General features: G+C 40.3%; 1 protein-coding gene across 13 annotated transcripts in view; it reads left to right on the top strand.

The window, feature by feature from the left end:
- Positions 1-5,681, top strand: part of LOC101468517 (discs large homolog 1-like protein) — a 112,651-nt gene extending 106,970 nt beyond the window's left edge. For all 13 annotated transcript variants that reach the window (XM_004562104.2, XM_076876218.1, XM_076876219.1 and 10 more), the window contains 4 exons: positions 316-488; positions 571-680; positions 1,406-1,497; positions 2,194-5,681. In XM_004562104.2, coding sequence (XP_004562161.1) covers positions 316-488; positions 571-680; positions 1,406-1,497; positions 2,194-2,300 — 482 coding nt within the window. In that variant the 3' untranslated portion in view covers positions 2,301-5,681. The remainder of the gene's footprint in view (positions 1-315; positions 489-570; positions 681-1,405; positions 1,498-2,193) is intronic.
- Positions 5,682-14,988: the final 9,307 nt, after the last annotated feature.

Here is a 14,988-nt window from a genome sequence, read left to right on the forward strand (position 1 = left end):
AATAAATCAAAATCGCAAAGTCATGCCTAATTTTAATACATTTTTTATGAGCTCAGTGAAGGGTCACGTTTGCCTCATTCAGTTTTTTAGATTAGAAAAAAACTGACAAACATTTTTATGAGACTCCCAAACCCCCAAAAAATGGATGTCCTACCCTGAAGACAGATGAGTCCCTAATGCGACATAATGTTGTGTTTTTGCTTTTTAATCTTAATGTTTTAGGCTAATATGTGCACTAAGGTGCTCATGAGCAGGATACTGCACACTAAGATATTTTATTTCTTTGCCTGAGTCTGTGTAAATTCTGATCTTTAGACACAACACGGCCACGGAGAGACTACGAGGTGGATGGCAGAGATTACCACTTCATGTCCTCCAGAGAGCTCATGGAGCGAGAGATTCAGGAGCACAAGTTCATCGAGGCTGGACAGTATAACAACCATCTGTATGGAACCAGCATACAGTCTGTCAAAGAGGTCGCTGACAAGGTGAGACAGAGACACGATCAATGGGAAAAAGAGAGCGAGGGTATGGGAAGAAAGAATGTCTGACTCCGTGTCTCTCCCACAGGGCAAGCACTGCATACTGGATGTATCAGGGAACGCGATAAAGCGTCTCCAGATGGCAGGCCTCCATCCCATCGCTATCCTCATTAGACCACTCAGTGTCGACAACATTTTGTAAGTGACACAACATAACTGTTCAAAGACAATCTGAGCATCTGTCTTGCACTGTTTTATCATCTGTTCTTTCAAAGCTCAAGTAATCAAATGGAAAGGTTAAAAATATGATAAGTATAGCATCCTATAAGCATCTTATAAGTAAAAACTATCAGCAACATAAACAAAGCCAGTAACATTGTATAACTTCTCTAAATAAGTGCCACAAAAATGTTCTAAGAGACGGTTCAAGGTTGACATGACAAATATTAATTCTCAAAAGTTCTGCTTTTATGTCATACTGATGAAATACCTCTCATGAAGGTACTTTTTTCTCATTTTCCATTAAAAAATGTGTAGCTGCATTTATTAGGGAAAAAACTCAGTGAACTTCATTTTTACCCCTGAGCCGTAGTGAGTTTACTGGACGGCTGATGGGTACTGCTGCCGGTTGACAGTATTTTTATACAATATGCAATAAGTCAAACGCCTCTACAGTGAGAATGTTGCCTATATTATTTTAAATGAGGGCTAAACTTCACTCATTTAAATAAATGTGAAGCCCAGCTTCTTTTTTGCTTATATGTTCCTTTACTTTTGTTCACTCATCACTTTCCGTTTTCTAAAAGTCACTGAGTCATCTTAACACTGCTGAACTTTACGAAAATATCAGTAGGGCTATTTTTGCATAGGGTCTAATGGTTTGTTTTTTTTTACAGAAAAATAACTGTAGTCTCTTTCTGCAGAGAGATGAATAAGCGTCTCAGTGAGGAGCAGGCAAGGAAGGCCTACGACAGAGCTGTGAAACTGGAGCAGGAGTTCACAGAGTACTTCACTGGTGAGTCACCTAAACAAAACACATACCTTTAAATCTCCCCCCTCAAGGTTGTCTCCATGTGCACATCTGGACTGCCTCCAGAGTCACTGCTACTACTAAATCACTGCAGAAATATTTTGCCCTAATAATATCAGGATATTGTGAGTGTATGATAAATACTGTACAGTAAAGTCTCACCTGTGGCGGTTATACACTTTGAAAAGAAAACTGTACACATGAGCTGTATAACTTTGGAAAGTAGGGTAAAACTAACATTTTCCATATCTGCTCAACTTTTTTTGATCAAAGATTAGTATGCTTTGAGGTGTAAGTGAAAATGTGATCAAGTTTATTTTTGTGTTTGAGGAGAATCTGTGGAGGAGGCAGCTTGGAGAAACTGTTAAACATGCAGCAGGGGCAAGCTGTGAACCACACTGGCATATTGTCACCTTTAATGCTGATAAAGTTGTTGGCAAGCTGTGATTTATTCACATATTTACACACGTCGAGTAGTTTTAAAGCTAAGCTATTATACATGTGGGATTGTGTTTTTGGTCCATAAAATCTCATTTAGCTCAGGTTTTGATCTTTACCAACACCTGAAGAGAATATTTGGCCATCCATCCATCTACAGTAACTATTTTCTTCCTGTGTGTCACATTATTTGATTTAAACACATCTTTTAATCTTTAATATTTTTCTCTCTCTCTCTTGCAGCAATCGTCCAGGGCTCAACTCTAGAGGAAGTGTATTCGCAGGTGAAGCAAATCATCGAGGAGCAGTCTGGTCCTTACATCTGGGTTCCCACCAAGGAGCGACTCTGAATAAATACCCATATACAACATACTCACTCACACACACACACACACACACACACACAAACATCAGCCTCTCTGCACACTTCCTTCTTGTCTAATTTTCTATTATCAGCCTGCTTCCTTGCTCTCTTTTTCTTATGCACGCACATCACTACATGCATTGACACATTTACATAAGCACATTCAGTGGGACGAGGCTGGGACTATCTGGGACTGCTGCTTCCTGAAGTGGGAGGAGCTCATGTCTGTCCAGCAGCCTATTGGTGGATCTTCCTACGGCTCAGTTCCTTAATGTTTAAGGAGGTGGTTTAAATCAAGGCGACATGTACCATTATCTGATTTGATTTCATTATTGTTCTTCTTATTGTTGTTGTCGTTGTTGTTTTCATATTAACGAAGGGTAATGCATTCATGTATGGGTTTGTAATGATTATATTGTCACCAAGAGGCAGATTTTTGCACGCTGTAGCTTTAAGAGCATGTTTTTGGGACAAAATCTTGATCTCCTTCCCTCTCTGTCTGTCTCTCCTCATAGCATCACTCTTGTTTACAGTTTCTTATTCATGTTTTTTCTCAATCCTCAATCCTTTCATTCCCTTTCTTCCTTTGACTATCCACAGACTTTAGATATGAGGTGAAAATCATTATAAAATTTTCAATACGCCGCAGAATTTTGGCATCAAAACAAATACTGTTTAGAGATGTAGCAAGAATATATTAATCATTTAATCTGTAAGCAATGTGTGACATAATAATAATTATATTAAGAAGCAGCAGTTCTCGATCCGATAACAAACGAAGATTAAATTCAAATAAATAAAGTGCAAAGCCCTCTATCAGTAGTTTGCTATTAAAAGATCAAAAACAAACTGCCTCATATTGATGATGGAGTACGTTTGGAGCTCTGGGCCTGCATTTATCACATTTCTGAGAAATATTTTTAATATAACTCACAGTTCTCCATGGTGAGTAGAGACAAGGTCATATTTATCAGGCAGCTCACTGCAATTTACAGCCAAAGAGTAAACACGATAGAGCAGCTCATAAGGCCATCGAACAACCAATCACCAATCAGAGTCAAGTCATCTGCACTGTTGCTCGTTACTTTTCACAAATTCTTATCTTCAGTAGAAATGTATCGTCTAATTTACAAGATACATAAATACTTTGTCTGGAATACAAAGTACAGATGAAGGGAAAATGGTGAAAATCTTTAAAATGTTCAAATCAGATACAAATAACAGATTATTGTACAAGCTGTAGTTTGTGTAAACACTCCAAAACAACAACATTTAAGTCAGAATAAAACCATAAACTGCTCCAGTTTGTTAGGAGAAATAAAATAAAACTGAATTTAGACATTTTTCTTATTACTTAAGTTCTAAAATTGTACTCGACAGCTCGACAAACAGTGGCCCAGATTCGAGATCGAGTCTGTTTCGTAGAAGCTTTCATCTCAAAGAGGCTTCTCTGCCTTTTCCTTCCACCTCCGCTTCCTTCTCTCTGTCTCATGCCTTCGTGTCTCCTCCTCTGCGCAGTGTGACGTTAGTTACGCACGCCAGCATTAAACAGTGTATCTTCTGCTTCATCATCACTATCATCACGATCGTAATCATCATTGTTACGGCTTTCCTTCTTACCGTAGTTGCACTAATGAGGGCTGGTTTCTTAAAAGCATCTTTACCCTCCCAGTGTTTCCGGTCTGCGCACGTGATGCACGACACACTCGCTTTTCCCTCAGCGATGATTGAGCTGCTTTGAGACGAAGCTGGTCGACGCGGTTTTTTTGGTAAAGGTTAAAAAACACGTCATACTGTCGTTGATGAGTATTTTAGGGGTATCGAGTGTACTCTTCTGGAGAAACTTGCTGTTTGGATTAACCATTTAACTGTAATCCACTTTTTCCCCCGCTGGATTTATAAGTTTAAGCATTGACCCCCCTTTTAAGTTTAAGCCTTTATGTGTGACCTCCGCACTCCATCCATAATTATCCAAGGGTTATATCTTGGAGCCTGTTTTCATTATTTCACAAATGTCTACTTTATGCATTGAAGGATGAAATGTTTGGCTTTTCATTCATTTAGGAGGCCACACAGCACGAGAAGCAAACCTAACCCTGTTAAGCCTGAGCCATTCCTTTCCTTCTGACAAATGAAAAAAGAAAAAAAAAAAGAAATGAATTATCAATACACGAGTTTCAATCTGTATAATTTTTGCTTTATCTGACATTTTTTAGGTTGATGATATTTAAAGAAGTTTAAAAAAACTCACAACTCATGTGTTAAATATGATACAGTTGGCGTTATGGGGTTAAAGCTACTCAGTGGAGTCTGTGACCACGTTAACAGCACATGTAACCTAACAATGGCGACTCTGTTGGTCATGTGAAGCTTGCTTAGTGCATCTGTTACCTGTAGTAGTCTTTTCAGAGGCTTTGCTGCTTGTCGCCAAGGCTCAGCTTAACAACACGTGACTAAACTCTACTTGTACTGAAAACTAAAACGAAAACAACAACAAAAAAAATCATAGCAGTGTTGTTGAGTATATCTGTTTTTTAGCATTGCATCTGCTTTATCGCAAGGGCCATTTAATGCATTCTACTCAGTGGCCTGAAAGGTGCTGTGGAGCAATATTATTTTCACTTTCTTGCAATCCAGGTTGCACCTGTAAAGTTTGTCGCATGACTGCAAAAAATTATTTACACTCTATCCGCCTCATAGATATTTTGTTATTCGGATTAGAGCGTACATTCTTGAGAGCCCTTTGCTACGTAATTGGCGTTGGTGTAATATTTCCAGTTTCTCCAGGGAGCAACATCGCGAGTGCTGAGGTCATGAACGACACTCACCGGAAACACGATGTAACATAATCTCTTGTTTTCCAAACGTAACATTCGAGATCCCAAGATGCTTTTGGCGACGCAGCCCCCACCTGTATGGACCTTGTCAGCCACCCGCTCCCCATCTCCATCCTCCAACCCCGAGGCGACTTCTCCAAGCTGACTGGAGACTGGAGACGTATAGAAAGACTGTTCTGTCAACAGAGTAGCTTTTTATTTCAAATAACAACCAGTTTTTGACCGCATGTGTTTTAAAAGGCTTTAAATGTTTCTCCACAGAATGTTCAGATAGGCCAAATCTGTAATCCTCACTGATTCAGGTCGATCAGTACTGTGTTTGTGTGTTGACAGAACTGGGCTGTCTGTATGACTCTGGCTGTGTGTTTTTAGCCAGGGCACCATGCCACTGTATGTTAGAGTAAAGCACCGATGCAAAGAATCTATTACAGAGATGGAACTATATCTAACATATAATATTTATCCCTGCTCTAACTGCCTATTTTGGTACAAAAAAACATAAATAAAAGTCTTTATTGAGATTTACTGAATTCCTTTTACCTTTAACCTTCTTTTCTTTTTTTTGCATTGTGGAATGTGTATGAATGTGAATATTCTCTTAAAACTGTAATCTAATATAAGTTCCTTTACTCTCACCTCTACTACGAGTTTGTAGTGCTCTCTCTGGATGTCTGATTTGACTCTTCAAGCAGCACAATTGGAAAAAAGTATCATTAGTTCAGGAAAAAAGGGTGCAGATTATATATTGATTATAAATAGGGTCTTGAATGGGTGCAAATATTAATTGTGTTGACAGGTGTTATTAAGAGTTTTTTTTTTTTACCATACTTATGCTCAAAAAAAAGGGATGCAGACGGAAATTTCTAAACTCACACTGTCACCGCTTTCTTGAAGGTAATGCTCAACAACAGAGACACACTTATCCAAACACTAGGATTTGTTTTCCAGATGTTTAATATTCAGGTATATTCTATTAATACACATGGTTTGAAAAGCATACCATGAAATGATCAGGCAAAGTCCATTTCTGTCCCTGCAGTACAATCTACACAGATGTCCATTCATCCATCCATGGATTAATTTAGAATCATTTACAAACGTAAAGTGCACCACTGTGCTGCCCACATATGGAACCTCTATGGCTAACTAGTAGAACTCATAGCACTAGGCGCTCACAGTAATGTGTATGGATACCATTTCGAGGACCAAAAGAGGTACCTACAGGTATGTGGTTTACAATTCAGAAGAGAAGACAGAAAGAGGGGACACAAAGAATCAGAATCAGAATCAGAATACTTTATTGATCCCTGGGGGAAATTATTTTTTGTTACAGTGCTCCATTTTAAACCAACATTAAGACAAGACAGACAATACACTAACTAAGAATAGTACAATATATACATATATATACATACATACATACATACATAAGTCACTCATAAATAAATAGTTGGAAAAGAAACATGTGTAGTTGTAGCAGCAAACAGTGTGTTAAGTGGATGCGTTGTACAGGGAGATGGCCACAGGCAGGAATGATTTCCTGTGTCGTTCAGTGGTGCTTTTCGGTAATCTCAGTCTCTCACTGAACGAGCTCCTGTGACTGACCAGCATGTCATGGAGTGGGTGGGAGGTGTTATCCAACATTGTCTTTATCTTGGACAGCATCCGCCTCTCCGACACCACCTTGAGGGAGTCCAGCTCCATCCCCACAACATTGCTGGCCTTACGGATCAGTTTATTAAGTCTGTTGGCATCTGCGACCCTCAGCCTGCTCCCCCAGCATGCAACAGCATAGAGGATCGCACTGGCCACAACAGACTCATAGAAAATCCTCAGCATTTTCTGGCAGATGTTGAAGGACCTCAGTCGCCTCAAAAAATAGAGACGACTCTGGCCCTTCCTGTAAAGTGCTGTGGTGTTTTTAGCCCAGTCCAGTTTATTGTCAATGTGTACTCCAAGGTATTTATAGTCCTCCACAATGTCAACACTGACCCCCTGAATTGAAACAGGGGTCAAGTGTTTCCTGGTCTTCCTGAAGTCCACGATCAGTTCCTTGGTCTTTGCCACGTTGAGCTGCAGATGATTCTGCTCACACCACGTGACAAAGGAGTCGACCAGATGGGTGTAGACACGATTGAGCAGGTAGATGATGGCGTCCTCAGTTCCGAGACGAGGCTGATAAGCGAACTGAAGGGGATCCAGGTGTGGTCTTACTATGGGTCGCAGCTGGTCCAGGATGAGCCTTTCCAGGGTCTTCATGATGTGGGAGGTCAATGCCACGGGCCTGTAATCCTGGGGGCCACTGGGACGAGGCGTCTTTGGTACAGGGACGAGGCATGATGTCTTCCACATCACCGGGACCCTCTGCAGACTCAGACTCAGCATAAACAGTTTATGAAAGACTCCACACAGCTGGGGGGCACAGGTCTTGAGGACAAGGGGACTCACTCCGTCTGGTCCAGCAGACTTGCCTGAGTGAAGTCTCCTCATTTGCATCTCAACCTGGTATTGAGTGAAGGTGATGGGTGGGGGAGGGGTGTCAGGAATCTCACAGGAGGCAACAGCGCCATGTGAAGAGAGAGGCTGGCACAGTGGTGTGGCTCTGGATTCCAGGCTGACTACAGGTGAGGTTGTGGGGGTAGGAGCAGACACTGTGGTGTCGAATCTATTGAAAAACAGATTCAACTCGTCGGCTCTATTCTCACCTCCCTCAGTTCCCCTGCTGTTGGTTGGCCTGAATCCAGTGATGGTCTTCATGCCCCTCCACACCTCTCTCATGCTGTTCTGCTGGAGTTTCCACTCCAGCTTCCTCCTGTAATTGTCCTTAGCCTCTCTGATCTTGTCCTTTAGTAACACCTGGATCTTCCTCACCTCCTCTTTGTTGCCCCCTCTGAAAGGCAGACAAAGTAAAGAAAGAGTAGAGTAGAAAAAAACTTTGGTTTCTTTTTTCCTGAGTGGACCTCAGCAGGTTGTTCCTGGATCAACATTAGCATGCTGATCCAGGAACAACAACAACATGGGAATATCAGATAGACCTCGGATAGACGATGTGTGTGTACCCATAATTTAGAATTTGGTAGTTTCTATGTAGCAATATCCATATTTTAAACACGGCATAAAGTCATGCTATGACTGTCAGACTCAAACTGTCCAAACAATAGTCTTCATATACAATTCATGCAGCTATTTAGTTCCTTCCACTTATCAAACTCTGCCCTGCAACTTAAGAAAACACTAGCACATAAAATACAGCAAAATTTAAATAAAACGCAATGGGAGCTGGTTTTTGTTTTTTGCCTGCCCTCAAAAACTTTCATTGTGTTTATGAGCTTTTTTAAAGCTTTTGCAACTTTTTTTTTATTTGCTGGTGTTTTCTTAAGTTGCAGCATGTTTGACCAATCAGGCCCACCATACTAGCCCACCTGTCATAGAGTATACCCTATGACAGGCTGTTGGTCTAAGACAGAGGGACAAATGAACTTTCACACTCATATTCACTCATACTGCCAATTTGTAATCACCAGGTAACCCAACTTGCCTTTCTTTTGACTCTTGGACAAAGCTGGAGTGCCCAAGAAAAACCTATGCAGGCTCAAATAATGCTTTGTTCATATAATTACATAATGATAACCATAATAATAACATGAGTAATCATCTTTCAAATTTACGTCTTTTCTAATCAATGAACAAGAAAATAAAACACGTTTACCACGTAGTTATTACTGAAATGTTTGTTTTGGGGGTTTTGCCTTCCTGAGAACAAACTTTCAAAAGGGAGTTTTTTTTTTTCCAAGTGCTTGCTCATAGGAGGTCAGTTGATTGTTGGGGTTTTCTTTGTATTGTTGTAAGGTTTATACCTTACAATATACAGTAAAGTGTGTTGAGGTGACACTGTTGTGATTAGATGCTATATAAATAAAACAGAGTTGAAGACCTTTTTGCAGATTCAGTTTACCCATTGGTTAAATAAAAAAACTGTAGCTACAAAACAAGACAACACAACAACAAAAATAAAGAGGCAGGTGAGATCCACCCAGGGTCTGGTCTGGTCCTCTCTCTCTCTCTCCTGCAGTCCAGGGTTGTTGTTTTTTTTATTATCATAATCTGATATTAAAGATTTAAATTATTTTTTGTGTGTAATTAGTATCAAATCATACATTTCAGATATTAACTAAAGGAAAAAAAGTAATCCCAGCCATACAGAGGACTACAAAATAATACAAGTGACTGAAAAACTTATTTTATGTTCATTCGACTTAGGCGCTCTGATGTCTGTACTTATCTCCACAGATATAATTCGTCACCAGGTCCAAGGTTCACACTTTCATAGTTCTTGAGTTCATCGAGTCCTGGAGTTCAGCTTGTCATTATCGAGAAGTTCGAAGCAAATATCCTGCAATAAAATACCCAGGGTCACTGGATATAAACTATTCCCATATCAGTCTTGGCAGGCCTAGGGCCTTCTGTGCAAGTTAAACTGTCATATGATAATTATATGTTTAGGTACAGTATATTGCCTGTGCATGACACTGGCCCTGGTTCATGTGACCAATGAGAAAAGCCTAGAAGCGCTCAGGACAGTCATGCAGAGGCAGTTCAAAATTTTTATGCAAAGAACACTGTTTTGTCCTGCATTGTAAAATGCAGGTTAAATGCTTCATATTCAATGAAAGGCAGATTCTCATGTCTGCTGACAAAAAACACTGACTGAAAATGGCACCACTCTGACACCTCGGTGTGACTGTCACCTCCGTGTCATCCTCATGCTGTCACAGCATAAAAAATGAGCACGCTCACACCCGGACAGTTTCGCCACAGTGAGGTCTTTCTGCTGATGAAGTTTTATTATCATCATCTCCTGTCCCGTGCCTGGAAATGATCGTTGTTAGGTATCTGAACATTTTGTCAACAATGAGAGCAATTACACATTTTATGATAAGGTCGACTTCCTGAGTTTTGGCAAAAGGCTGCAGATTTATAATTTGTTTTATGACCACAATAATGCATCCTCATGTGCTGCAGCATCCACTCAGCAGATGTTTGGCACTGCAGCATTGTAAAAAAGAAAGAAAGAAAGAAAGAAAGAAAGAAAGAAAGAAAGAAAGAAAGAAAGAAAGAAAGAAACATAAAGAAGGATTCAAACCTCTTTGAACTTTCTATTATTATCTCTGGATGTCAAACATAAGGCCCGGAGGCCAGAATTGGTCCAGCAAAGATGCCAATCCAGCCCACTGGACAACACTGGAAAATGTGAAGCAGGGCATAAATATTGAACTTTTAAATATATTTTCAGACTTTTTGTATATGTGGATATCTACAATAGAAATTTAGACATTTTTTTCCTTTTTGTGGACCCACAGTGAAAAAAAATAGGACACTTTCTGTGAATTAACAAAAACATTCTGTTTTATAGAAGGGCTTTTTTCCCTCTATTTTTTTCCACATTTCTTCCTTGTAATTGAAGTTGTGCTGACTGGTTTCTTCCATGTACTATAGCAAATTTTCTTTATCATGTATAAAAATTGAGACACACTGTTGAAATTGCATTTTGTTGTTGTATATTAAGATATCTCACTAATTAAATATTTTGTTATTTTGTTTTTTACAATGACAGAAAGGGGAGTTTCACTCCCACTTAAGATCAAAGTGGGCTGTATGTGGCCCACAATGTAAAATGAGAGTACAGTAACTCTCCTGAGACCTGTACAGTGAAACAGCCCCATACGGGACAAAGTTCATCCCTGTATATTATGCCTACAGGGAGTGCAGAATTATTAGGGAAGTTGTATTTTTGAGGAATAATGTTATTATTGAACAACAACCATGTTCTCAATGAACCCAAAAAACTCATTAATATCAAAGCTGAATGTTTTTGGAAGTAGTTTTTAGTTTGTTTTTAGTTTTAGCTATTTTAGGGGGATATCTGTGTGTGCAGGTGACTATTGCTGTGCATAATTATTAGGCAACTTAACAAAAAACAAATATATACCCATTTCAATTATTTATTTTTACCAGTAAAACCAATATAACATCTCCACATTCACAAATATACATTTCTGACATTCAAAAACAAAACAAAAACAAATCAGCGACCAATATAGCCACCTTTCTTTGCAAGGACACTCAAAAGCCTGCCATCCATGGATTCTGTCAGTGTTTTGATCTGTTCACCATCAACATTGCGTGCAGCAGCAACCACAGCCTCCCAGACACTGTTCAGAAGGTGTACTGTTTCCCCTCCTTGTAAATCTCACATTTGATGATGGACCTTAATTGGTAGTAGGCTTTTGAGCCTATACAGCTTGGAGTAAGACAACATGCATGAAGAGGATGATGTGGACAAAATACTCATTTGCCTAATAATTCTGCACTCCCTGTAGGTGTGAAGTAAGGTACGGAGCCCCGCAGGGGACATGGGAGAAAAAAAAATTAAGACAGACTTTTGCGAGATCTCGCAAAACAAACTCGGGATCTCACAAAAGTTTTGCGAGATCTCACAAAACAAACTCGGGATCTTGCAAAACTTTTAGCCGCATTCTTCGGACGCTGGCTCGAAGCCGACCGGGAGGTCGAGGCACGATGTGCCGGGAAAGTGGTGTTCCTCCCGGCTGTAGTAGGTCTCGATCTCCCGTTAGCTTCGAGCTAACGGGAAGAATGCGGCTAAAACTTTTGCGAGATCTCGCAAAAGTTTTGCGAGATCTCGCGTATCTGAGTATTTTGTCCACATCATCCTCTTCATGCATGTTGTCTTACTCCAAGCTGTATAGGCTCGAAAGCCTACTACCAATTAAGCATATTAGGTGATGTGCAACTCTGTAATGAGAAGGGGTGTGGTCTAATGACATCAACACCCTATATCAGGTGTGCATAATTATTAGGCAACGTCCTTTCCTTTGGCAAAATGGGTCAAAAGAAGGACTTGACAGGCTCAGAAAAGTCAAAAACAGTGAGACATCTTGCAGAGGGATGCAGCAGTCTCAAAATTGCAAAGCTTCTGAAGCGTGATCATCAAACAATCAAGCGTTTGCGAGATCCCGAGTTTGTTTTGCGAGATCTTGCAAAAGTTTTGCGAGATCCCGAGTTTGTTTTGCGAGATCTCGCAAAAGTCCGTCTTAATTTTTTTTTCTCCCATGTCCCCTGCGGGGCTCCGTAGTAAGGTGGAATAAAGTACACACACATTTTTCTTTGAAAAACGAAAGTGTGTTAAATGTCTAATATATCTCTCTATATATCTTATCCGGTTGTTCAGTCTGACGTCACTAGCCGTGTCTGGGTCTAAACTCCGCTGCAGGTCCATATATCAAACGATCACTATGGCATTACTGAGAGTTGAAAAACTGTCTAAAGTCTTTCATCTTTAATAAAATGATCAGCGTTCTGCTCTACCAGGTGTAATAATTGAGTTTAACATCCAGGCATCCATGAAAACGGAATTTATGACATTTAACGGAGTTAGAAGTTAGCAGGGAGTTAGCTCGCTAGCTTCTTTCTAAATACAATATAGCATGTCCTGACTGCGGGGTTTTGGAAACAAATTAAAACGTACAGCTCTGCTATCACTTCCAGCATAAATGAAGACAGAAAACTAAACAGCAGTGACGTTTGTAGGGTTACTGAAGTTGGGCTAGCTGGTATATAATGATGTGCTACGTGACCGCTAGCGACACAGCTATGTTAGCATAATATAAACAAGCTAACTTTTTTCCCACTCGATAAAAGTTAATGTGTGTTCTCGGTGGTCAGGAACAAATGTAATCGCATGGCAGGATGCTGTAAAAGGACCAAACTTCAGCCAGGAGAACAACTGAGATAATCCATCCACAATACGAGGTTAGTCATTCATATACTGCTGCATGGGCTGGGCTGTAGTTACATCCTAAGGTTTTAAAAACTGAGCTTAAATAAATGATTAGCGGTAATAAAAGCCGAGGGAGGTCAACAGTGGTCGCTGACTGTTTTAGGAGCTTTTTGAGATCAAATAGAAGAAAATACATAACATTAAACATGTTAACAACACAAAAGCCATATTAAACGCAGACTACTTTAGACCCGGAAGTAGGATTCGTCGCGTCATCACTGAACAACCGGATTAGCAGTGTAGGGCCTAACACGTTATTAAGTAACTCGTTACAGTAAGTACGTTATTATTGTGGTAACGAGCACAGTAACTAGTTATTATGCCAAAATCAGGAACACGTTAATCGTTACTGGGATTTAGATCGTCATTCGTTACTTCGTGTGGTGGCGGAGCTTCCACAGATTCAGTCATATTAGCAAGTGGTGGAGGCCAACAGGTAGATGAGGGAAAGGAGAGGCAGGAGGAGCAGAGACCCGAGGCGGCCGCCGGTGAGTGTCAGGTGAACTGAACTTCAGGTAAGAAGTTATGACCTGCAGTCTGTCTGGGTCAGATATGAACCAAGTTTAGGTGGAGTTTATTTTCGTTGTGCTGACTTTTTCGTACTGTGTGCTAGCTAGCATGATGGAGTTTCTATACAGCTGGGTGGTTGCTATGATGTTACTGATGTTGAACTTTATTTTGTTTATAAGGTTAATTATTAGAGTTGCCAACCATCCCCTAAACAATGGAATCGTCTCCTATTCAAAGAAAATACTACGAGTTTCGTATTGAGGTGAAAAGGAACGGTTTGTCCCGGACTTCAGCTACAATGAAAAAGACACAAAGCTGGATTTATTCTGTGTCTTTGCTGCACAGCTGCATCTTCTTCTCTCATTCTCTCCCCCTCCCTCTCCTGTTTCTACTTCAATCATAAAACTGATCAATGATCAGCTGATCGGCTTTTCTCTCTTGTTTGTTTATCGCCCACTTTGTACCAGAAAGAGTAAACCAGTGGATGTCGCCATAAGCAACAGCAGCACGTTTAAGCTTGATCAGCTATTGTTAGAGTTTATTTAATATTAATTTCTAGTATCAGCTGATGTTTGCTGGAGCCACAGCTGTAAACCTGCTGGTCATGATGTCGGTTTGGTTATCTGGTGAGAGGGAAACATGAAGATGAAACCAGGAGATGTCCTTACTGAATCATCAGAGCTGAACAGGTGATGGAGAAACAGGTTTACCTTTTAGGTAACATGAATGAGTTGAAGAGAAGTTATGAACTGTTTCTGAGAGACAAATAACACCAGGATCCTTTTCTAAGTAGCTGACAGCTGGTAACTGTGCAGGGGCGGCTCTAGCAAAGTGTTGCCAGGGGGTCAGGTAGGGCATTAACAGGGAAAGGGGGGCACAAAGAAACACTTTTCTTTCTTACTCTCATTTAAAATGTCTCGCTTTTAAAAAATAATTATCTGAGTCTTACAACAAATAAGTGATAGATTGATGCATATATACCATCAAAACGGTGTACATCACTGTCACAACAGTGTTTCTTTTCATTCAAAGGAATTATTTTTCCTATAATGGTGGGTCGGTCTCTAGTCAAAACGCGCGGACCGATTTTTTTGTCCCAGTCCAGCTCTGTATGCAGCTCATTTGCACTCTGGTGTTACCCACATCTTCCTGTTTGGAAGGCAGAATTTCCGAGTTCTGAGTACAATCGAAAGCACCACGACTGCAGTTTTCCTGTTGGATGTAAAAAGCGCACATGATGCTGTGACGTAGGCTAGAATCATGGGGCGGTCAACGACGGTCCAGGCGTGGGTTTTCTCTCGTGGAAATATGCACATTATCTTTTCCTTTCTATTGGTAGGTGGCACAGTGCACTTGTGGCAAGTAAGCAAGCTAGAAGACTGGCAAAGTTATGGAAGAAACACATTAACAAGAGAATTCTGAGTAAAACCAAAGTTACTTTCCCTAGTAACTAGTTACTTTGAAAGTAA

This window comes from Maylandia zebra, linkage group LG17, assembly GCF_041146795.1.
Source record: "Maylandia zebra isolate NMK-2024a linkage group LG17, Mzebra_GT3a, whole genome shotgun sequence".
Classification (NCBI taxonomy): Eukaryota; Metazoa; Chordata; class Actinopteri; order Cichliformes; family Cichlidae; genus Maylandia; species Maylandia zebra.